Below are 25,480 nucleotides of genomic sequence, written 5' to 3' on the forward strand. Positions count from 1 at the left end.
TTTGTCTTAGTGACAGGAGCTTCCAATGCATAACAATTCAAAAACAATACAAAAACAGCAGCAAGACATAGATAATTAAAAAAACTATATAATAATAATAATAATAATAAAAAAAGAATGATACATACACATACATACACTCAGACACACACCTACATACATACCCACATACACACACGTAGTGCAAATCTAATACAAATCTGTTATATAAAGAGCAAAATACAGTATATTATGTACAGAGCAATGTATGTAATGGCAGAAGTGGATATGTTGGATAATATAAATAGACTTAACTGTGTATTGCACATAATTATTGCTCAATGGTGCAAATTTAATTGTTCATGAGAAGAATAGCCTGAGGGGAAAAAACTGTTCCTGTGTCTGACGGTTCTGGTGCTCAGAGCTTTGAAGCATCGGCTAGAAGGCAACAGTTCAAAAAGCTAATGGGCTGGGTGAGTGGGGTCCAGTGTGATTTTTACAGCCTTTTTCCTCACTCTGGAAGTGTATAGTTCTTGAAGGGTGGCAGGGGGCAACCAATAATCCTCTCAGCAGTCCGAACTGTCCTCTGTAGTCTTCTGATGTCTGATTTTGTAGCTGCACCAAACCAGACAGTTATTGAAGTGCAGAGGACAGACTCAATGACTGCTGAGTAGAACTGTTTCAGCAGCACCTGTTTCAGCAGCACCTGCTGTATAGAATGGTGAGGGGGACAATGTTGGGGTGTTCCTCCTAAAGTCCACAATCATCTCCACCATTTTGAGCGTGTTCAGCTCCAGGTTGTTATGATTGCACCAGTGAGCCAGCCATTCAGCCTCCTTTCTGTATGCAGATTCATCATCATCACGGATGAGGCTGATGACAGTGGTGTCATCTGCAAACTTCAGGAGCTTGACAGAAGGATCCTTGGTGGTGCAGTCATTGGTGTAGAGGGAGAAGAGTAGTGGGGAGAGCACACATCCCTGGGGGGCGCCAGTGCTGGTGGTACAGGTGTTGGAAGTGAATTTTCCCTGTCTCACAAGCTGCTGCCTGTCCGTCAGAAAGCTGGTAATCCACTGACTGATAGACATGGGAACAAGGAGTTGGTTTAACTTAGTCCGGAGAATAGCTGGGATGATGGTGTTGAAAGCCGAGCTGAAGTCTGTCCCCAGTCCCCAGTCTGTCCAGATGTTGCAGGACATGATGCAATCCCATGTTGACTGCATCATCCACAGACCTGTTTGCTCGATTGATGGGGATCCAGAAAGGGTCCAGTTATGTCCTTCAGGTGGGCCAACACCAGTCTCTCAAATGACTTCATGACCACAGACTTCAGGGTGACAGGTCTGTAGTCATTAAGTCCTGTGATTTTTGGTTTCTTAGGGACAGATAATAATTGAGCGTTTGAAGCAGCTTGGGACTTCACACTACTCCTGTGATCTATTGAAGATCTGTGTGAAGATTGGGGCCAGTTGGTTAGCACAGGATCGAAGGCTCGCTGGTGAGATGCCATCTGGGCATGAAATGAACGTTAAGTGAACTTCATGACCTGCATCTGCCTGATTTTATGCACTACACTGTTGCTATACGATTGGCTGATTAGATAATGCATAGATGATATAATTGCATTGATGAATGTTGGTGACAGGCGGCTGGTTAGAGTATTTCTGTAACTCCCTGCTCATCTACGTGAACGTGCCTTAGGCATGCTGCATGGAGGCATGAGGACTGCAGATATGGCCAAGGCAATAAATTACAATGTCCGTACTGTGAGATGACTAAGACAGTGCTTCAGGGAGTCAAGAAGGACAGCTGATCATCCTTGCAGTGGCAGATAACATGTAACAACACCTGCACAGGATCGGTACATCCAAATTTCACACTTCTGGGACAGGTACAGGATGGCAATAACAACTCCCCGAGTTACACCAAGAATGCACAATCCCGCGATCTCAATGCGGTGCGTTACAGGGAAGACATCCTCCTCCCTCACATGGTACTCTTGCTGCTGGCTCATCCTGACATGACCCTCCAGCATGACAATGCTAACAGCCATACTGCTTGTACTGTGTGTGATTTCCTGCAAGACAGGAATGTCAGTGTTCTGCCATGGCCAGCGAAGAGCCGGGATCTCAATCCCATTGAGCATGTCTGGGACCTATTGGACTGGAGGGTGAGGGCTAGGGCCATTCATCCCAGAAATGTTGGGGAACTTGCAAGTGCCTTGGTGGAAGAGTGGGGTAACATCTCGCAGCAAGAACTGGCAAATCTGGTGCAGTCCATGAGGAGGAGATGCACTTCTGTTCTTAATGCAGCTGGTGGCCACACCAGATACCGACTGTTACTTTTGATTTTGCCCCCCGCCCCTCTTTGTTCAGGGACACACTATTCCATTTCTGTTAGTCACATGTCTTAGTTGTTGAATGATTTTATATTTTTACAAATATTTACACGTTAAGTTTGCTGAAAATAAAAGCAGTTGAAAGTGAGAGGACGTTTCTTTTTTTGCTGAGTTTATGTTTGCATGAGTGCAGAATAACAAGTAGGACTTCCATTTTGGGTAATGCTATTTATTAATGGTGCTTGCTTAGCCAATATTTACTATTACTATTGATCATACTTAGGGATAAGATTACACTTTGGTGTGTAACTGGGTCGACAAGGATGCAAATGACACCTCAGATGGTGTCATGTGGATTGTAGAGATTTTACCTTTCTAAGCAGTCATTAGAGATCATAAGATTTTTTTCTTACCAATAGAAATGCGTCCCAAACCACACATTTTGTATTATTTGCCATTTTGTATTGTAAGTACTGCAAGTAGTATTTTAACACTCAAATGCAGCAAAAGAAGTGTACTTTAAGTACACTTAAGATGATGCACTTTTTCAACCAGCCAAAACGGAGTGTGGAATATTGTATACTTCATGCACTCAGCGCATGCGGCTTGCCATAGTTTGCAGAAGGGGCGAAGTTAGCTTCTTTTGTGTTTTCTTTTTATGATTGGTTTTCCCCTGATTGTTTCCCCAGGTGTTCCTCTTTCCCTTGTTTCCCCTTGTGTATTTAAGCCCCCTGGTTTCTTTGTCAGTCTTCGCATGCCCGTGTCGGCCACAGCCAGCGAGCCAACAGCCAAGCCTGCCATGGCCAATGAGCCAATGCCCACACCTGCCTTGGCCAATGCCTCGTGTGTCCCAATGCCAGCATTGACAGCCTCGTCTTTTCTCGAGGAAGAAAAGAAAGGCTTCTGTTTCCAAGTCTCTGCCCATGTTCATGACCACAGAGGTCATTACCGAGTCTCTGCCCACGAGCACAGAGGTCATTCCCAAATCTCTTCCTGTGTACACGACCACGGAGGTCGTTCCCGATTCTCCGCCCATGCCCACGACCACAGACGTCATTCCCCAGTCTCTTCCCATGTTCATAACCACGGAGGTCGTTCCCCAGTCTCAGCCTGTACTCACAACCATGGATGTCGTTCCAGAGTCTCTGTCAGTGTTCACGACCACGGAGCTTGTTCCCAAATCTCTACCATTGTTCATGACCACAGAGGTCGTTCCAAGTCTCTGCCAGTGTTCACAACCACAGAGGTCATTCCAAAGTCTCTGCCCATGTTTATGACCACAGAGGTGATTCCCAATTCTCTGCCCATTTTTACAACCACGGAGGTCGTTCCCGAGTCAGTGCCAGTGTTCATGAACACAGAGGTCATTCCCGAGTCTCTGCCAGTGTTCACAACCACGGAGCTTGTTCCCAAGTCTCTACCATTGTTCATGACCACAGAGGTCGTTCCCAAGTCTCTGCCAGTGTTCACAACCACAGAGGTCATTCCAAAGTCTCTGCCCATGTTTACGACCACAGAGGTGATTCCCAATTCTCTGCCCATTTTTACAACCACGGAGGTTGTTCCCGAGTCAGTGCCAGTGTTCATGAACACAGAGGTCATTCCAGAGTCTCTGCCAGTGTTCACAACCACAGAGGACCTATACATGGTGGCTCCAATATCAGTTTCTTTATTTGAGTGCATGGTCACAATCCTTTGTATTGTAGGCTTTCACATTTGTATATGTGTTTCTTATTAGTGGTCAACCTCATTTTCCTAACTTGATCAGGCCTCTATGAGAGTGGGTGCAGCAGAATGTGGTGCTCTCAGATTGATGAAATCAATTCCAGCTGGATTGTTTTATATGCTGTATCTAAATGCTGATGGGAGCTCTGTTTGCCGCAGGTCTCAGCATGTTATTGGGATATTCTCAGTGTCAATATGATAAATTGAATGAGCTTATGAATATATTCTCACACCGAAGTCTCAAAGCTCTACAGGTTATTTTTATGTAGTTAGTTTTGTATGTTATCTCATTCTGTATGTGTATATTTTCCACATTCACATCTAATTTTCACCAAGGTTGGGTTATGAAGCTGTGTACATTTTCAGTAGTCTTGAAATTAGTTCCTATATTTGCTGGACACTCATTTGCAGCTTTTCTTTCACTATTTAGTCCAAACATATATTTTTTAATATATATATATATATATATATATATATATATATATATATATATATATATATATATATATATATATAATTTTATTTTTGTTACATTTTTTGTTCAGGTATATTTGTCTGCAAAGCTAAATTCAGCCACTTAAGCATAAGCCTTTAGAGCAAAAAGTTTTCAAGATTACACAAAAAATTATTTAAATCAAGTGTGTCCAAATTATTGAGGAGTGAGGAAATTGTGTAATTTTGAGGATTGAGAAGCAGCCAAGATCTTGGAGGAAATCTTTTAAAATTAATGCCCAGCAATATCTAATTCATAGTTGAGAAGTACATTTCATAAAGCACAATGACAAGAAAACCCTCACAGAACAAGCCCACTATTAAAAGATATTACCCAGCACTCCACTGAAGACTATATGGGAGGGCAACAGGCATAATTCTTTACACAGCACTGTGTCGCAGCGTCCATGTAAATGCCACTAAATCATCGTTCCATTTCTGCAATTCAAATTAAAGATGACCACAAACAACAGTACCCATTACACTAAAAGACCAAGAGGTCAGAAACATCTCACAAATGACCTGAAAGTCTAAGGGCTCTGTAGTTGGTTTACACAAGGATTTAGATTGAAGTGTCGTGTTCTACTTTTCAAAGTCTGTGGAATGGAGCGGAATGATGCAACATATCATGGTCATGTATTTTGGCAGGTGGTTTGCAGAGGAAACATAAAATGGCTGTCAGGATAATGGAATAATGACAGAGCTCTGGGAGTGAGCAAATGAGAACGTTTACAAGCCTCTCACAGCCCAATATGATGCAGTGCTAGTGGCGTTCCTGCAATGCGCTGTTTTGCTCGGTGTGACAGGATGGATTTTAACAGGAAATTACACAGATTGAAACACAACAGTAGAAATGACTTGAGTTCAGTCATTAAACTCTACATGGTGCAAGCTGATAGGTTCTTTGAACATATTATCTGTTACAATGTGTCCTAACCAGATGTGACGTGACACCGCAACACTCTATAAAAGTTTTTCTTTTCTATGTTAATCAGTTTTTGACTTGGATTCTATTTCTGCAACGTCGTGCCCACAGCCCCATCCAAAAATGAATTTGCATGGGACTAAAATACTTCTCATAACGGTGTTCACCAGCTGGTTCAGAACAACTTGATATTGGGTGAGGGTGTAAAACCTACCGACTGTTGTGCTTAAGGTATCATTCTCTTCTATCTGACTCTGAGTTCTGTCACACACACACACACACACACACACACACACACACACACACACATACTGGTTTCCATGTTGGATGGGGACCAACTTTATGACCATCACCTGTGGGGACCACCCTTTCTAAAGGTTCTAGAGGTATAAAAAAAATTAGGGATACTTACCATAGCATTGATAACTTATACACGCCTTCAAATATCTGAATTGATGAAGTAATGATTTGACCATGTGCAATGGGGACCTTTGAAACATCGAGTGGACATGTCTTATAGGGACCTACTTTGCATAATATTTGCATAATTCACACAACCTCCCATTTGATTTGTGGGGACCTAATTTGCATAATTCACACAGCCTCCCATTTGATTTGTGGGGACCTAGATATACTTATTGTTCTATCAATATTTGACAAATAATAAGCATTTATATAAAGTAAATCCTCAGATTGCATTTGTCCATTTGCCCTTAAAAATGGGTTGAATCTACAACCAAGTAGAATTAAAATATACATTGGTACAAAACTTCGATTAGTTAATGTGGAGAGATAGTGAGGCCTGCAAATGGTGCCAGTGATGCAAAGCTTCACTCTTGCATAGAATACCTATGGCTGGTTTCACAGACCTGGCTTAAGATAGTCTCAGACTAAAGTCCGTGTTTAAGCCGTTTTAACTGAAAGCACATCTTAAATTAAGTCCATTGTGTCCAAGTACCATTGTTTTGTCTCAAGACGCACACCAGTAATGTTTATTTCTAAGAAACGTTAAAAAAAGCTACTTAAATGTTCTAATTGAACTAAAGGCCTAATCCTGGTTTAATCTAAATCCTGTCTGTGAAACCAGGCCCTAGTGTTGTGCTTGTAATCATCTCCTCAACATGCAGAATATTTGTTTGGATCGATGGATTGTTCCTACGTTTGATTGGAATAGTAGTGTGATAGAAGTGGATTGTATGTGAATGGAGGACTGCATGCAAGTAGTGAATTATTTTCTGGATATTTTCCAACCCATTTCATAACCACAAGTCAAACATTCAAACCTTTCCACTTCAAACTATTCTTTCTATAATTGTAATTTTTCAGTCAACCTCCCAGCATCAGCTGCTACTCATTCACCTGATACGTATTTAAAAAAATCTACTACTAATTGAGCTTCAATACATTAATTTACATTACAATTGCTGAATTCAACTTTTATTGAGTTCAACTTAACAAAATAACTCAAATGGAGTCATACCTCAAAACAAAGTCCTGATATTAAAAGTATAAAAAAAAACATATATATAACTTTCACACATGCTTTCACATACATGTGGATTTAAACAAACTACAACCATAAAATAACTTTGTTCGACCAATGCTTTCCGACTGGTGGTCATCATAAAACATTTCAAATAAAGTTATTCTATAGCCTACACGTGTTTCTGTAGTTTTAAAGGGTTAGTAAACCCAAAAACATCTTTAACCTTTTAACATCTTGAACAAAACCTGCCATGACAGAGTTGGATCTTAACATTATTATTATTTGCACTGCAATTTCTTTTTGTAAGCTGTAATACGATTATAAATGTAAAATTTTACAGTCTTCCAATCGCGGTTCTTCAGCGCTCCTGGTTCAGCTTTCAAACATTTCTCACAGTCGCTCTTTGCTGGTACAGTGAGCGATGTGATGAATCGCTGCATGTGCCTTTCAACCGCCTGCACCTCTGTCTGCTGCCAGGGTGTCTTCTGGGTACTTTTACCTAAAAGTGGACAGAAAAAACTATTGAAATGAGAAAGTGTGTGTACTGGAATTCCAATCCAAAGTTCTAAATCCTATTATCAGTATTTATTAGGTCTGCCCTCTAATAGTTAACCACGATTTTATTAGTCGGTTAGTCGCAGGAAACCCCCCGCAGGAAATCATGCAGGCTGTGACGGACAGATCAATAACGGCAGTCGGCAGGAAATCCAAACATTCGCCTATCAGTCATTGACCTTAAATATGGCTTATCACTTGAAACATGCGAGTAGTATTAACCTTACAAGTCGCTCACTCTAATGTGAACCTGATAAATGTGTTATTATTAGACTCATATCTGTGTGTGTGTGTGGAGAGACGCTTTACTGCAGTACATACAGGCGCCGGCGCCATCATTTTACTTACAATACTCTTGTCCTTTTATTCATATAGATAAGAGTAATGCAAACTGTAAAGGGTCAAATTTCATTTTCTATTATTTCTGTAAACTCAATAACTACAAAATGTTTTGCTTTTGTAAAATAATGAAAACAATCAGGATGTGCTTTCTGCTGTCTCAGTAAACTTGAGCGTCACAGAAATGAGCCGAAACTCAGCATATACTCACCTCACACACGATAAATATATCTATAGAAAGCTTGAAATGTCTGCTTTTAAAGGAACCAATTCAAGTGTAAAATAAATATTCTCAGATTATGTAATCCGTATGAAACGTGCATATATGCGCATCACTGTGGAGATGAGTCAGCATCGTTGACTTAATCTCTGCAGCCCAAAACATTACCAATAAATTATTACAATGTTTAGTAATGATGGTTCAATGTTTGCCGGTGCGCTGTGGAGCTTTATGTGTGCGCTTGAGCGCTGATTAGGCTTTATATTATATAGGCAATTAAAGGCTCATTATTATTAGTTAAGGCTTATTAGTATAAAAATGTGATTAGTAGTCATTCATTTTAAACTTAGTCAACTAGAAAAATCTTTAGTCAGCATCTATATTGCAAGAGAAATTATTTGCACTATCTATAAATAGAATTACACTGTCAATCAAACAGTGATTTTTACATTGTCACTTGGCCTGAAATGATCATTGGGGAAAAGGAAAATATATTAGGATCAATGTCTTGGCTGCAAGTAATTTTTATGCATCTATCCACTCAAACTTCTCCAGGAGATACCCTACGTTCACACCGCCGCCGCTCTGCCAGCCCTGCCAGCGACGCCGTGGAAAGATTCGTGGACACTCTGATGTAGATCGAATACTTGGTCTTTTTAAAACTTTATTTAAAGGGGCCATAAAGCAAACAAGCACGTCAGTAGTTATTTTTGCAGAAAATTGATCAATGGAAAGAACTTAATTATAGTGACATGTTTGCTAATGAAATAAACCAATTAAAAGCCATTTGTGTGGTGTGGCTTTTGTGTTCATGGTTAAGTGCTATTCTAATTTGCATTCCCGCTGAAAAACAAGTGCTCTAGCGCAAAAACTTTGCCTATAAATAGTGTTGCGTGCCTTCTTATCAAATTCAATTAATCAATCTCTCCTCTATTTTGCTTGGGAAATAATGTGGTCGGAACCTAAAAGTAACTTGACTGCATTCTCTGGAATCCTCTCAAACGAAGCACTTCTACATTCCGATTGGTTGCCGCTGAACCACGTCATTGCTCATTACCATAAAGTTGACCTGATTTCAACTTCTCGCCGCTCTCACCGTCCAAGACGCGCCGCCCTCTCCGGAGCTCGCCAGATAGTTATTCCTGATATTTCAATTATTAGAACAGCTACAGTTCCTACTAGTGCCACAAAGCACCTAGTAGATTCTAGCATCAACCAAGTAACCCTCTAAACAACCACAGATGGGTTCCTGAGCATTATGATATTGAAATTCATGTGTAGAGGAACAATTTAGTTGCAAAGTGTTCAAATCGCTAAAGTTTTGGTGGAAACGTATCAAAAGGGAAACAGCGAAAAACAAAATCAGCATTTAGTGATCTGGTCTGAGATCGGGGTATCAAAGTGCTCCTAAATTGTCTAATTTAGTCTTAGAAATGTGTAAAGAGTTCACCTTTGGAAGAAGGCCTCACAGCACTGGCTCCTGAAGGCATCTCTTCATCTGATGGTGGTCTGCGTGGTCTCTTGGGTGGTGGCGGCATGTCATTCCTCTCGGTAGGAGGAAGTGCCACCTCTGAAGATGGTTCTATGGAAAATAATCAAAGTTAAACTTTTTCAGAAAGATATACACTTTAAATGTACTATAGAATGCTGACAATTGTTGTGTTACAAATTTATTAAATGTTTAATTTAGGTTCCAATACAATAGTATATAAACTGAGAAAGTTTAGTAGACTGAATTTTGCATTTGAGTTATAAATGATGATTATATCAGAGTTTTCCAGCAAGAGATTCCTGCCAGTCCTGTTTCTCTCTATTGTAGGTTAAATGAGTCAGATTACTGAGACTCACTCTTTGGCTCAATCCCAATTCACCCCTTGGCCCTACCCCTCCGTTTTGCACGTTCACGTCTAGGGGTAGGGTGTCCCGAGTCTTGTTGAGATCGAGGGGTAGGGCGAAGGGGTAGGGCTACATAGCCCTTTTCAGAGGCACACTCCAAACGGAGGGCTACGAGAAAGTTCACAGAATGCATCGCGAATCACCGGCGAGATGCTTCACAAACGGTTAAACATTTAAATTTAGCCCCAGATGACACCACCATGCACTTTATTTACTCTTATGATAATAATAGAGTCATTTAAATGAAGAAATTGTATAATAAATTACCTTTCCGAAACAGAAAAGACATACATTTCGAGGAAGGAATGTTATAATGAATGTTATATCATCATGTTTCCTCAAAGTTAAGAGAAGCTGCGCTGATTGTCAGTCGTTGTCATGTAGAAATCCTGTAAAAACTCTGTAACGTCAGAGCCATCGCCGACGACTGATGACGTATCGGGTTCATGAAGGACGACTGATGACGTATCGGGTTCATGAAGGACGACTGATGACGTATCGGGTTCATGAAGGACGACTGATGACGTGTCGGGTTCATGAAGGACGACTGATGACGTGTCGGGTTCATGAAGGACGACTGATGACGTGTCGGGTTCATGAAGGACGACTGATGACGTGTCGGGTTCATGAAGGGTTGTTCCATTTTGTAGGGGAATATTTCAACCCCTTGGCCCTTGTAACTCTGTTTTAAGGGCCATGGTGTACACTCGAAAACAAGGGGTAGGGGCAAGGGATGAATTGGGATTGAGCCTTTGTCTTTATATGACTCTAGGAGCCCCTGTTCCAGTCGTTAAATAGTCAGGCTGAGTGGATTATCAACTATGCATCTGAATCACACTGCTATGCTGATGAGATCAGGGCTGGGGAATTTCCGTAACGAGCAGACTTCCGTACTTCATTTACATGCTTTGTTTCAGAGTGTCTCCACCTCTATGTAAATCCCTCCCCTTGAAAGGTATATAAACTACAAGGTACACTGCCTTAGTTAGACTAGACTGGGATGACTACAGCGATGCACAGCGAGTTCTCAAAGAATCCTGCTTGAAAGATATCCCAATGTCTCCTTGTCTCTGCTTCGACAAAGGAAAAGTTTCCAACAGACAATACACTGTGTTATTTATTACACTTACGCAATAATTATTTAAAATCATTAAAGTACAATAAACCCTAATCCTGTGCAATTCTTCATTATTGCAAGTATAATTGAACTGCATCTTTCCAGCAGACTAGAGTTGCACGATATACCGATACTAGAAAGGTATCGCGATACCCAGCTATTAAAATCGGTACGATATGAAATTTTATTAGTACCGGTACTTTAAGAGTGACAGCACTCTAAATAATAAGAGCAGTATTTCTTTATTTTGCGTCGATGTGTGACAGTCGGAGTCAGGACGTGTGTGCAGAGCTCTGCTTCCACTGTTTACATTCACTAATGAATGAAATCAGAACAGTAAAATATATACGCACAGCGAAATATGCATGATGACAAAATAAAGCGCGGGACATGCTCGCGCTGCCGGACTCAGACCTGAAGAGCGCACAAACACACACGCCTTTCACACAGCATGTCATTGCCACTTCAGTTCTCTTTCGTGGATTATTTGGATTGAATAATCAAAATTCTAGGTAAAAATGTACGTTCTGGCAAGTATTCACGTAAACACAGTCAGGTATGTCTTTAGTGAATGTAAACCGTTTGTAAATATAAATCGTATGTGTTCCATTAGGAAACCTACGTGCAGGTCTTAAAGGGATAGTTCACTTTGAAATTAAATTTTGGTTTGTTTTAGCTTACCTCAAGGGCATCCCTGGGTGTCAAGGTGTCTTTGTTTCCGCAGTAGTTTCAATTTTGATATTTTTATGTCAAACCGTTCTTGTCTGTCAGTCATATAATGCAGGTCTATGGTCACTTCCTCAAAGAGCATGCAGAGAAGTCCAAATTAAACATGATTTAATGACTCGTAAATGTAAGTACACATTGATGGCCTAAGACACGAAACGAGCAGTTTGTGTGAGAAAACGAACACTATTTATATCGTTTTTACCTCTTGTAAACACAGCCACGTCCAAGTGATCTGAGGCAAAGAACGTATTGCCTGAGGGCGCGGGCGCTTCGGTCTTTTCCGGCAAGCGCCGGAAGGGATCTCTCGCGGCAGGTACGTCACTCATTGTTTACACAGAACAGAGATTGTAGGTAAGACGGCTAATTAAAATGGTACTAATTTGCGCTTATCTGGGATGTTTAAACCGTCGTAAAAGAAAACAATTAAAAAAAATAAAAAATAAAACAATTGTATGAGTGATGTACACGCGACGAGATCACTTCGGCGCATTCCGGCGCTTTGCCGGAAAAGACCGAAGTGCCCGTGCCTTCAGATCACTTGGACGTGGCTGTGTTTACAAGAGGTAAAAACGATATAAATAGTGTTCGTTTTCTCACACAAACTGCTCGTTTCGTGTCTTAGGCCATCAATGTGTACTTACATTTACGAGTCATTAAATCATGTTTAATTTGGACTTCTCTGTGCATGCTCTTTGAGGAAGTGACCATAGACCTGCATTATATGACTGACAGACAAGAACGGTTTGACCTAAAAATATCAAAATTTAAACTACTGCGGAAACAAAGACACCTACATCTTGGATGCCCTTGAGGTAAGCTAAAACATACCAAAAATTAATTTCAAAGTGAACTATCCCTTTAAAGGGCCGGACCAGCAGCATAATATTCTGTTTAATTAATGTTGATGAAACAACAGAAAATAGACAATCACCCAATGCTTGACTGAATAAATGTATATATTTATTAAGAATCAGTCTATAATTAATTTATAGAGTGAAGACTTAATTTTTTTCAGCTACAGTACTAGGTTTATTTAACAGTAGCATTCAAAAAAGAAATGAAGCACTGTTTATTTTATTTGTCTCTATTGTTTGTAATTTGCTTTTTTGCTTATTTTAAATAACAAAAATAGAATTAAATATCTATATTGTAATTATAAAATTACATTTAAAATATATTAAATAACTCGTTTCATGAAATAAGATTTTGGTCATCCCAACCTGTTCAGAATTGTGAAAGGTTAGCAAATGTTAACATGATTGATAATAATGCCAATGTTGCAAACATCTTTGTAAGGACGTACACACTGGCACTTGCTAATTATTATTATTCTTTTATTTAATAAAGGTAATGGTAAAAAAAGCATTGAAGGAACAAAGTTAAGTTTTTTTTTTTTTATTATTAATTTATAAAACAATGAATTGTAAGTTCTGTCATATTTTTCAGTTACTTTTACTGTTTTCGTTTTTTTCCCCATGGTATCGATATCGAGGTATTTTAGTCTGGTATCGTATCGAAGTCATAATTTTGGTATCGTGACAACACTACAGCAGACATTTAATCAAACATAAGCTCAAGCAAACTAAGACATGAAATAAAATGGTTAAATACTCAATCTGACATGGTTCGTTTAGTGCCATGACACAACCAACACGAGAAGAGAGCGGATCAGCTAGCATTTTACGACAAATTTGCTCGTTTCTCTTATGAAATATAATTTTTATAGTAGTAAACTCCACAAAAAATATTCACTCCAGAATAAATGTTTAGTGTAAGACATTTTGAAGAATAGCTTGGAGGCATTTGACTCATTACACAATGAGCAGTTTCAGTAAAAAACGTTTGTTCAGCATACTGAAGAATCTTTTTTAATGTTGGCTATGATGTTTCTTCACAAGTTAAGTGACTGAAAACTATGAATAACTGCAAAATCTAGTAGTGTATTTTGAAAGTAATACAAACCGTCAACAGTAGATGAACAGTGTCTCTCTTGTATGCTCCCGTCTTCCTCATCACAGTCAATAACTTTTTCTGTGGAAGTTCAAAGTACAGCTTAGCAATGGTAAAACACATGGTATATGAATAGATGGTAAACAGAAAATCAAACAAAAGTCAAATAAAACACACCATCAGGATCTATCCCAATTTCATCCAAGTTCTTGCCATGGAACTCAGCTAATCTTCCTTGCTCAAGAGCCATTAGAACTTTGCTGATCTTGGCAAGTTGCAGGGTCTTCTCAGGGAGTCGATAGAACTCACGATGGATTCTTATGTCGTGTCCAAGAAAGTTTGCCAGCTGGTCCATCTCTGTGTCAGTCATATTCAGCACAGTTGAAAGCGTTGCGGCATGCTTTCGCAGTCTTGTAGATGTCAGTGACTTGGGACACTTTGCGCCACACACCTTAGCAAAGCCACGGAGGCAGTCTGACCCTCGAAAATGTGTCATGGCTTCTGGTCTTGCAAACATATAGGGATTGTTTTTCAGAACCCCACAAGCCTCTCTCTGCTTAACAAGGAGTTCTAAGGCACATAGCATTTTTGGAGTCAGAAGAATTGGAACTGGTCGACCACGCTTTCCCCTTGTGATAACCCTTGTGAAGTGTCTGCAGAGTTTTTTTCCACTTCAGAGAGTGCCCAGTCCACATCCTCATGTGGATCAGAAGTGTCTCTTGATAGAAATGCAGACAAAGGCATGCTCGAAACCTCTCCTTCCCTGCGGCGGTTAAAGAGAATCATCTGGGCTAGACACACCTTTGCCAGCTCCATCCAGGCTTTAGTAGAGGGACTTTCAGAGAGTGTTTTGAACCACTTGTCTTGCACTTCACTGAGATATGTATGCATTTTCTGGACGTCTTCAGTAAAGGGCATGATAGTGGGCACATTCCACTTTGCTTCACTGATGTTCCTCAATGCTGTAGCTGAGATCATCTCGTTCCACTTGTTCTCATGGACTTCTAGAAACTCACTGGCGTTCTTAACAAGCTGTTTGTCATTTGAGATTAATCCCTGAGCTTTTAAGAGTTTGCTCACTTTAACCAGGGAATTCCCAAGCTTGTTTGCAAGCGATGGAATCATGAACTTGTCCGTTTCACTGTCATACCCACACGTATACTTCACAGCTTTGACAGTCTCCATGTACTTCTTTGGATTTACACAATCTTCCATCGTTTTTAAAGAGGTGACTCTCCTCGCCTTGTGAATCAACCTTCCCAATTCTCGCATCTTCTCCCGCACATTCTGTTTATTTTTGGCTGATAGCCCTCCTTTGTTCAACAAGTGCTGCCCAATTTCAGTAATTACTCTGTCATTTTTTATTATATCTGTGATTGGGTCAGGATTCATGGCACTGATTACTCCCCACAGTTGTTTGGTCATGTTTGAAGGCACAGGCCCCGTGTATGTACACATGGACTGAACACGGTTTTTTCCTGGTTTGGGGGGGACTGACTGAGGTTGAAGTCTACAAGAACGCATATGACGCCACAGGACCTTTCTTGTAAAAAGTCCTTGACAGTACGCACAATGCATGAAATCCTCTCCCTGTGCTTTTTTAGGTGGTCGTTTAAATGGCACCAGTTCCCCATTTCCTGATTCCATAACAGCAGCATTGTGGGCATAGTTCCCTTTGTTGCGAATATAATCCAGCTGTTTTTTCTCTCTTTTGAACCTTTTGGAAAGCTTAGAGCTCTAGCCACATCAGATGTATTTGCATGTGAACTTTCTAGATGCCTTGCCATCTTAGCGTAAGGTTTGGAGCAATACAAGCAGTAATGTCTCTTGTTATACACTCTACCGCCATCTCTTTTTTGGTATGCATTAACAACTACGCAGTCTATTGTGTTCTGACTTGAACTGGGCTCTTCTACTGTTCCAGATGCTTTAGATGTAAGGCTGTGCATTTTGTCTGACGTTGTTGTGTCACAGTCAGGGAAGCTTACAGAGGCAGATTCATTCATATCCAGTTCATCAAGAAGCTGACGTTTTGTTGGGTTCAGTGTAAGGCTAACATCACTGTCACTGTCGGAAGTGGTATCTGGAACATAATTATCTGAACTCTCTGGTGTAGAATCAAAGAGCTCCCCAGAATCTTGAAGATCCATGTCTTTCATCTTAAATGAAAAAAAAAGAAATATTAAAAAGTTAATTAGAAATAGGTAGAACTGCTGCATTTAATTAATTGATCATTAACAGACATAAATTGGCAACTATTGTGATAATCAATGTACTGTTCAAGTATTGTTTTGTTTTAAATTTACAAGTTACATGTGATTATTTGCTGCTTCTTACTGTTTGTTATACTAAAGTTCTTAAGTGTAATAAAACGTTTTGGGCAGTTGATCTGACAAAAATAAGGACATCTGATGGGTTTTGGGTTTAATGTAAAGGGGATAGTGTTGTCAAAAATATCGATATATCGATACTGAAATATCTGAACGGTACCAATACTAATTTCCCGAAGTATCGATACTAGCCGAGCTGTCACTTTCACTTCTCTCCAAAGGCGCGTTGACAAACACCACACACACACACACACACACTCGTCTCATTCGCACTGGTTAAATAGCAAAAGTGAAGTGAATGTAAAGATGGCAAGTGCATGCGGCGCCCCCGCGACCAGTTTTGGTTGATAAAGAACACAGCAGGAGTGCTATCTGGAAATATTTTTGATATGAAGCCAGACATCCCAAGTCTCCCGGAAGTCTCCCACATATTGATAGCTTCTCCCTGATGCCCGCAAATTAGTTCAAATGTCCCGGAATCTATAGCTCACATGCGAGACAGAACATACTGCGCGCATAACATAGATAGCGCGCACACAACATACATAGCGCGCGCACGGCAGAGAGGGAGAGAGCGAGAGACCTTATGAAAGCTAGTCAACCCCCTTAATATAGTGGCAGTTTTTTTCTCCGTGGTATCGAAAATGGTATCGAATATCGATATTTTTCAAGTTATATCGTATCGAAGTAAGAAATTCTAGTATCGTGACAATACTAAAAGGGGATGCAAATTTTTGATTTGATATTTTGTAGTCAAAATGATTTATCACATAAGAATATATTAATTACATAAATTATATTTCAATGAGTAATTGATAATGAGAATAAAATGTTGATGGCAGCTCTAAGCAAAATAACTGATCAATTAGAAATGACAATGATTACGTTTACATGCAACCAAATAATCCATTAGTAATCAGACTGACGGCTCAATCAGACTGAAAAGCCTTCATATGCAAACACCTTAATCATATGTAAAGAGTGAGCAGAGCGAGCTTCCATAGTAATGAACTCAAATTATGAATGCCCGTGCAGCCGTGCACATTTAACTTTCGCTTTCAAATTATCGAGGATTTTAACATTTAAAAGAGAGGAGCAAAAGAGGGAAAAACTCCAACTTGTGCATGTAAACATAGCCACTGAGTCTCTTGTTGCGACTTGAGAACTTACCATGATACTTTTAGTCCTTCTCAGTCTTGGTACTAAAATGTCATTTTCATTTCGGAGCTGTATCACAATCTGTAAAAAGAAAAGAAAACAGTATTTTACATTATTATAGTATTTGAAATGAAAAAATAAAAAGCGCAAGAAAAAAAACAATTATAATAATTATTCCTGGCCCGCAAACCTTGCTCACACACATCTGGATTAAAACCGGCTTCATGGGGACCCTTCACACACAACGTTATAGTTCCTTATGGGGACCAGTTTCATCAAATTCAGTCAAACTCTGTGCGCGCTCACACACACATCTGGATTAAAACCAGCTTCATGGGGACCTTTCACACACAACGTTATAGTTCCTTATGGGGACCAGTTTCATCAAATTCAAAACACAGGTTTGAACTCAAACACTGACTGAAAGTGTGTTGTGGGGACGTCGTGAGTGTCCATTTTAATGCAACAATTAACCCAGAAAAAAATCCTCGTGAAGGATAAAACTGGCCCTAAATACTCCACTACCACTAATCTACTGGACACATGTCGTAAAACATGTTTAATGTTGTTTAATGTACTAATTTACACCAGATACGCATCAAAATATGCTTACAAATCACTAAACCATGACAAAAACCTAAATCTTTAGTGATGAATGTGAACGTACCTGCTGAGGAGAGTTGATTTGAGCAGATTCATCATCCATCTGAGTCTCTGACTGGAGAGAAGGATCAGAGTTACTCGCTGTGCTGGTATTAACAGCAGCGCTGGTCATCTGTAAGAGACAACATTCAAAATGACAAGATATTAGAACATGGAAACACAAGAGAGAAATCTGAAACAGATACCACATGGTTTGAGAATGAGAGACAAATCAACTACATCTAAAACATGTATTCCTGTCCAGTCAAACTCTGTGCGCGCTCACACACACATCTGGATTAAAACCAGCTTCATGGGGACCTTTCACACACAACGTTATAGTTCCTTATGGGGACCAGTTTCATCAAATTCAGTCAAACTCTGTGCGCGCTCACACACACATCTGGATTAAAACCAGCTTCATGGGGACCTTTCACACACAACGTTATAGTTCCTTATGGGGACCAGTTTCATCAAATTCAAAACACAGGTTTGAACTCAAAAACTGACTGAAAGTGTGTTGTGGGGACGTCGTGAGTGTCCATTTTAATGCAAAAATTAACCCAGAAAAAAATCCTCGTGAAGGATAAAACTGGCCCTAAATACTCCACTACCACTAATCTACTGGACACATGTCGTAAAACATGTTTAATTTTTTATGGTTTAATGTGGTTTAATGTACTAATTTACACCAGATACGCATCAAAATATGCTTACAAATCACTAAACCATGACAAAAACCTAAATCTTTAGTGATGAATGTGAACGTACCTGTTGAGGAGAGTTGATTTGAGCAGATTCATCATCCATCTGAGTCTCTGACTGGAGAGAAGGATCAGAGTTACTCGCTGTGCTGGTATTAACAGCAGCGCTGGTCATCTGTAAGAGACAACATTCAAAATGACAAGATATTAGAACATGGAAACACAAGAGAGAAATCTGAAACAGATACCACATGGTTTGAGAATGAGAGACAAATCAACTACATCTAAAACATGTATTCCTGTCCAGTCAAACTCTGTGCGCGCTCACACACACATCTGGATTAAAACCAGCTTCATGGGGACCTTTCACACACAACGTTATAGTTCCTTATGGGGACCAGTTTCATCAAATTCAGTCAAACTCTGTGCGCGCTCACACACACATCTGGATTAAAACCAGCTTCATGGGGACCTTTCACACACAACGTTATAGTTCCTTATGGGGACCAGTTTCATCAAATTCAAAACACAGGTTTGAACTCAAACACTGACTGAAAGTGTGTTGTGGGGACGTCGTGAGTGTCCATTTTAATGCAACAATTAACCCAGAAAAAAATCCTCGTGAAGGATAAAACTGGCCCTAAATACTCCACTACCACTAATCTACTGGACACATGTCGTAAAACATGTTTAATTTTTATGGTTTAATGTGGTTTAATGTACTAATTTACACCAGATACGCATCAAAATATGCTTACAAATCACTAAACCATGACAAAAACCTAAATCTTTAGTGATGAATGTGAACGTACCTGTTGAGGAGAGTTGATTTGAGCAGATTCATCATCCATCTGAGTCTCTGACTGGAGAGAAGGATCAGAGTTACTCGCTGTGCTGGTATTAACAGCAGCGCTGGTCATCTGTAAGAGACAACATTCAAAATGACAAGATATTAGAACATGGAAACACAAGAGAGAAATCTGAAACAGATACCACATGGTTTGAGAATGAGAGACAAATCAACTACATCTAAAACATGTATTCCTGTCCAGTCAAACTCTGTGCGGCTCACACACACATCTGGATTAAAACCAGCTTCATGGGGACCTTTCACACACAACGTTATAGTTCCTTATGGGGACCAGTTTCATCAAATTCAGTCAAACTCTGTGCGCGCTCACACACACATCTGGATTAAAACCAGCTTCATGGGGACCTTTCACACACAACGTTATAGTTCCTTATGGGGACCAGTTTCATCAAATTCAAAACACAGGTTTGAACTCAAACACTGACTGAAAGTGTGTTGTGGGGACGTCGTGAGTGTCCATTTTAATGCAACAATTAACCCAGAAAAAAATCCTCGTGAAGGATAAAACTGGCCCTAAATACTCCACTACCACTAATCTACTGGACACATGTCGTAAAACATGTTTAATTTTTTATGGTTTAATGTGGTTTAATGTACTAATTTACACCAGATACGCATCAAAATATGCTTACAAATCACTAAACCATGACAAAAACCTAAATCTTTAGTGATGAATGTGAACGTACCTGTTGAGGAGAGTTGATTTGAGCAGATTCATCATCCATCTGAGTCTCTGACTGGAGAGAAGGATCAGAGTTACTCGCTGTGCTGGTATTAACAGCAGCGCTGGTCATCTGTAAGAGACAACATTCAAAATGACAAGATATTAGAACATGGAAACACAAGAGAGAAATCTGAAACAGATACCACATGGTTTGAGAAAGTAAAACATTCATTTTACATAGTTAATCATTGGGTTTTTTTGTGATTATATTTCACCCATTAGTTGCAACATGGTCATTGTATGCCACACATAACTTGGGGGAAAAAGATTTGGCCTAAGACTGTACCAACTCATTCTTTAATGTATAATTTTTTTGGGGGGGGAGTGGGGGATTTGGATATAATTTATTGGAATAGACAAATTAGATTCATAGATTTCTAATAGATCAAATTATAATCTATTCAACCAACAACTTGTTTGACACATGTTGCAAAAATATGAGCTATTTTGTCCACAGTGTGCTTTGCAACATACTTGTGTTCTCCATGGGTAGTTTTCTCCTCCATAATCATAGGCAATTTCTTCTCCTTCTTTAATGTCATCCAGGGCAAACAGACAAAGGTGAGGCTTTCCATTGACGTCAATTTTCTTCATCTTACAATTTGGATGTTTGTGGTCATCATTAACGATCCGCCCATACGATCCATCTTCTCTTGACGCATCAATACTTAAATATGAAACCATGAGAAAAGGATGATTACAAGTACTACAATATACCACCACAAATCAGTGTATTTTTACTATCTTTTTGCATAAGGAATATAGCTTTGCTATAACTTGACTTCTTACCACCATGTTTTCCCTCGCCACTTGAAATCAAACATAAATGCAGCACAGGATGCGTGGTAACGTTTTCTTCTCCTCTGCAGTTCTGCATCATTTATCATATCTCCCTGTACTCAACAACAAAATCACCTTTGCAAATGGCACCCTTTGCAAATAGACCACGTCCTGCAAAATACAGAATTTTTTTTTTAATTATTAAAATCTTATAGATAAAGGATGCCAAATACACAAAAAAATCATCAACAGTTGGCAGCTGATTTAAAATAAGCTGCAACCAGGGGTCTGACTAATGTGCTCATAAGATTATGGTTAGGACATGCATATCTTGGTAAATATTGAATGATAAAATCACACGACCTTACCTTTCACTGCATTGATATACTTCACATCTAATTTGAATGTTTTGTCAGTCTTTGAAACAACATGATGCATGGCATCCTTCAGGGGCTGATTCGTGGTGGCATTTCAAACTGATAGAGGAAAAAAATAATGTGAAATAAATTACACGGAAATAGCATGTTCAATAAGTAGACTAGATAAGAATGTTATTGTAATGTTACTGCATTACAATGATATTGTATGTATCAATGTAAGACAAGAAATCTGAACTCTACAATATAATAAAATCAGATTTATTGACTGGCACAATGCTAGCCTTGCGGGCATCAACTCACCATTTTCACTCAGGCTCTAATCTCTCACAAAACCAACATCTATAAAATCCCAGGTAGCCCTGGCAGTTATTTAACTATTAATTTGGTCCTTAACCTAACTAAGTTACTCTTTTGAACGAGCTCACCATACAAACCCCAGTTTATTTTAACTACAGTCATAATTAAAACTAAGTTTATTCATTTAAAGCTACTTTCCATTTCAGTTTTTGTTTTATTTTAGCCTAACGTTACTTAATTTCTCTGTGAAGCACTTTAGTAAAGATCTGTGGCTTGTATATGTTGCCTATGAGTTCATTTAAATGTAAAAACAATTACTGATCAGTCAAACATAAGTGCTAACGTGTGGAGAAGGGTCTGGCTGCAGACTTGCACTGTCAGACTTGCACGGTCAGACTTGCACGCTCAGACACAAGCGCTTCCGCTAATGTAATGAGCTGTGCTGAACTGAAGTGAGATGCAAGGTCGAATGACCGAATATTGCATGTATTTTACAGTACGTGTTTTACCAAAAATGTAGACATTAAAACAGGACGGGACGGTCCAAACGCTATTGAACTACACTGGGTTCAACGTGCAAACCATGTAATAGCACTCTATTAAATAGTTTCCTTTATGTATGTAATACCGTGAGTGGTTGTTAGGCATAACATTAATTTATTTTTATTTGTATCAGAGATAAAAAATAAGCGTATATTAAGGTAAAATGTAAAAATGTTATCATGTAACGAAAAGCATATATATATATATATATATATATATATATATATAATGTTTACTGAAAGGATTTTTGAATGATCTGTTCTCAATCCGACACAGCCAGTCTTTGTTTAAAGTAAACAGAGTTAGACTGACAGGCATTAGCTCGTTTTGTTCAGTAATAATAATAATAACGAAATTGTCATTTTGCAGCCAATTCAGGAAATTGTACCAGCGATTTACATTATTTAAACTTTTAAGAAGTCAATAGTTTACGCTGAAGCGGAAGCGCTAGTGTCTGAGCGTGCAAGTGACGTCACTTGCAGCGGAAGCGCTCGTGTCTGAGCGTGCAAGTCTGAGAGTGCAAGTCTGCAGCCAGACGCTATTGAACGTGTGTGTGTATATATATATATATATATATATATATATATAAAATATATTTAATTTAAATGATAAAATAATCCACCGTCCAGCACTAACGCAAACTAGACAGAAACAAACTTAATAACCGAATCCCTCCATTAGCACTCAGTCAGACTAGACGACACTTTTCAGTTAAAATTAAGTCCTTAACATTAAATTGTATGATTATGTGATCGCTTATTTGAAAAACAGAGAAAATGTCAGGCCACACTTAACGTTAGCCTCAACAATTAGCACTAACATTAACTAGCTGAGCCCGCTGCCTAATCTAATTAACCTAACTTAATTGGTTTAATATATGTGCTTACCTTGAGCTTCACTTTTATCCTCTGTAGAAGTTCAGATCCTTAGTTGGCATCTCCAGTAAATAATCTTCTTCTTTGTCCTCCGTGTGAAGTAACGTTATCAATTTAATACTTGTATTTTCAAGTTGCTGTCGAACTCCTTCCTAACGAGGACCCGGACGTGGGCGGTACCCAACCATAATTGGAAAATGTGTGTGTGGAGAAGTGAGTGCATTACCAGCCAAAAATGTTTGGGGCGCAGCAGAGCTCGCGCTACACACACGCATACTACCTGATGATCATGTGTTATGGGCCAATGCTAAAACTCCGCCCAGAACCTTCAGAATAGTTCCTCTATTCAATTAAATGCGTTACCCTTATGGGGACCTGATTTTTGGTCCCCACAACGCAAGAGGTCCCCATTACGTGACTGTGTAAACAGATTCTTGTCCCCACAAAGTGATGATTACCAGAACACACACACACACACACACACACACACACACACACACACACACACACACACACACACACACACACTCACCAATTCAGTATGGCAGAGGGGTAAGACATTGAGACTCACTCTGACATTCTTCTCTGTCACGTGGAGATCGGCAAAAATAACAACTGGAGTACTGTGTGAACATAAACAATGGAAACAGACTTAATGGGTTGTCACCTGATTTCCTTTTTTTTACTTTATCATAATTTTAGTGTATAAATATCATGGTGTCATGTCACGTTCAGTGTGGATTGCCTGTCATTGGAATTTTATTACATTGCGTCTGTTTAGGAATATAGATTCAGCCATTATGCTCGCTCACGTGTGATGTGTTAATCCAATCGACTCACATGGTGTAAGCTGATAGGTACTTTGACTTGTTATCTGCTAGCCAATCAACTTGCGTACTCTCTCTTTGTCAAACATTTAAATTGCTCAGTTTTGCAGATAAGCCGGTTTCTCTGCAGTACTGCGAGAGTTCTTCCATAAAACCCTCCTCCTCCCAAACTCCACAGGTCTAGATCTGCAATATGGGGATTGTATTTCTAACTGTGCAGCAGCAGCATGTCATACATGTTTAATGCAGCATGTCTTGTGTTTGTCTAATTGTGCAGCAGCATGCCCACATACTTAACTTAGCATGTCTTGCCCCATTTACACCTTGCATTAACATGTGTTTTTGGGGATTGGATCGCTATCGGATAGTACTTGACCACATTAAATGCCAGGTGTAAATTAACGTAAGGTGCATTGTGATCGGGTAACTGAAACCACATTCGGAGGTGCTCAGGGATGGATTCTTAGCACAGTCAAAGAAGTTGTAAATGCTTGTTGTTCAGATACAACTATGGAAGTAATTAATTATGTATTAAGGTTACTCTACAGTCAGAACACAACAGACACTGCCACTATTTCATGAATTATTCCTTTGGAATACACTTGGAATTTCTCTCTCCTCAAATCCTCACTTGCTCTCATCCCTCTCTTGTTTTCTCATCACTATGTTGCTCGCGCGACACATGAAACCAGTCTTCACTCTTGCTTTTCAGATTAGAAGCATATTTAGCACTTAAAAATTGCAGAATGCGAGATGAATATCCTTACATTTGCTTCAGCGACCCAAAATGTTGCTTTGGTGCCCACCAAAGAATGTTCAATGAAGGAAAAACTTGACTTTCAAAGTGATGGAAATTATTTGAAATATCCATCAATGTTTTTAAAATTACCAAATTACCAAAGTTACCACTATTACCACAGCCTCTGATGCAATATGCAAGTACCCTTTTTCATTTTGCGGTATCCGATTACAGTGGAGACACATTTGACTGCAAGGTGTACAGTAAATGCAATCCAGCTAAAGAATATACAGATATGAAATGCATGTCAATGCAAGGTGTAAATAGAGCCTCTGTTTATTTTCTTGCAGTAGCAAGTCTTGCTCTACAGCAGCAGCGTAGCAGTTGTAGTCCACCAAGAACAAATCATATCAATATGTCAAATTAACCTGCTAAATATTTCCGAGAGTTGTCATTACTGAACTTTAATGCTGAGTCTACACTTCTAACAATGAAAACTTTTAATCATCATTGATATCACAACTATTGGTAGTTTTTCTAAATTATTTTTCAGACTTGCTGTCATTTTATTAGATGTCTCACACTGTTTGTGCTGAGAAATGAATCTCTAGAAAGTTCAACTGTGACAGGAGCTATAAAAGCAAGCTCATAAAAGAACCCCTCATCTTCTTTTGTAACTATTTTACAGTTCTTGGGTAAATTATTTCTTTATTAATTTTTTACTTTTGGAAAGCTAGTAAAGCACAAGTGGATTTTTATTTAGCTGTTGGAGGAAATGGATAAGCAAAAATTATATTTGCAGTGGTCTCCCATTCACCACTCTACAAGTTTACCCTGCCATTGTATACTTCCACATTCC

At 39.3% G+C, this 25,480-nt stretch overlaps 2 protein-coding genes across 11 annotated transcripts in view; one reads left to right on the plus strand and one right to left on the minus strand.

The window, feature by feature from the left end:
• LOC127654875 (unconventional myosin-XVI-like) overlaps positions 1 to 25,480 on the plus strand; it is a 277,645-nt gene that overhangs the window by 39,954 nt on the left and 212,211 nt on the right. The window lies entirely within an intron of this gene.
• LOC127654871 (uncharacterized) lies at positions 6,523 to 21,068 on the minus strand. Of its 10 annotated transcripts, XM_052142389.1 has the most exons (11): positions 20,970 to 21,068; positions 20,655 to 20,847; positions 20,143 to 20,250; positions 19,398 to 19,505; positions 18,653 to 18,760; positions 17,907 to 18,014; positions 17,252 to 17,320; positions 13,929 to 15,910; positions 13,764 to 13,832; positions 9,510 to 9,641; positions 6,523 to 7,444 (listed from the first exon to the last, which is right to left on the minus strand). In XM_052142389.1, the coding sequence occupies exons 1-8, from the start codon at positions 21,065 to 21,067 to the stop codon at positions 15,173 to 15,175; spliced, it is 1,530 nt and encodes a 509-aa protein (XP_051998349.1). In that variant the 5' UTR covers position 21,068; the 3' UTR covers positions 6,523 to 7,444; positions 9,510 to 9,641; positions 13,764 to 13,832; positions 13,929 to 15,172. The 10 variants fall into 10 exon arrangements, with proteins under 10 accessions (XP_051998349.1, XP_051998350.1, XP_051998351.1 ...); XM_052142390.1 differs by lacking the exon at positions 20,143 to 20,250; XM_052142391.1 differs by lacking the exon at positions 19,398 to 19,505.

This window comes from Xyrauchen texanus, chromosome 14 (assembly GCF_025860055.1).
Source record: "Xyrauchen texanus isolate HMW12.3.18 chromosome 14, RBS_HiC_50CHRs, whole genome shotgun sequence".
Lineage (NCBI taxonomy): Eukaryota > Metazoa > Chordata > Actinopteri > Cypriniformes > Catostomidae > Xyrauchen > Xyrauchen texanus.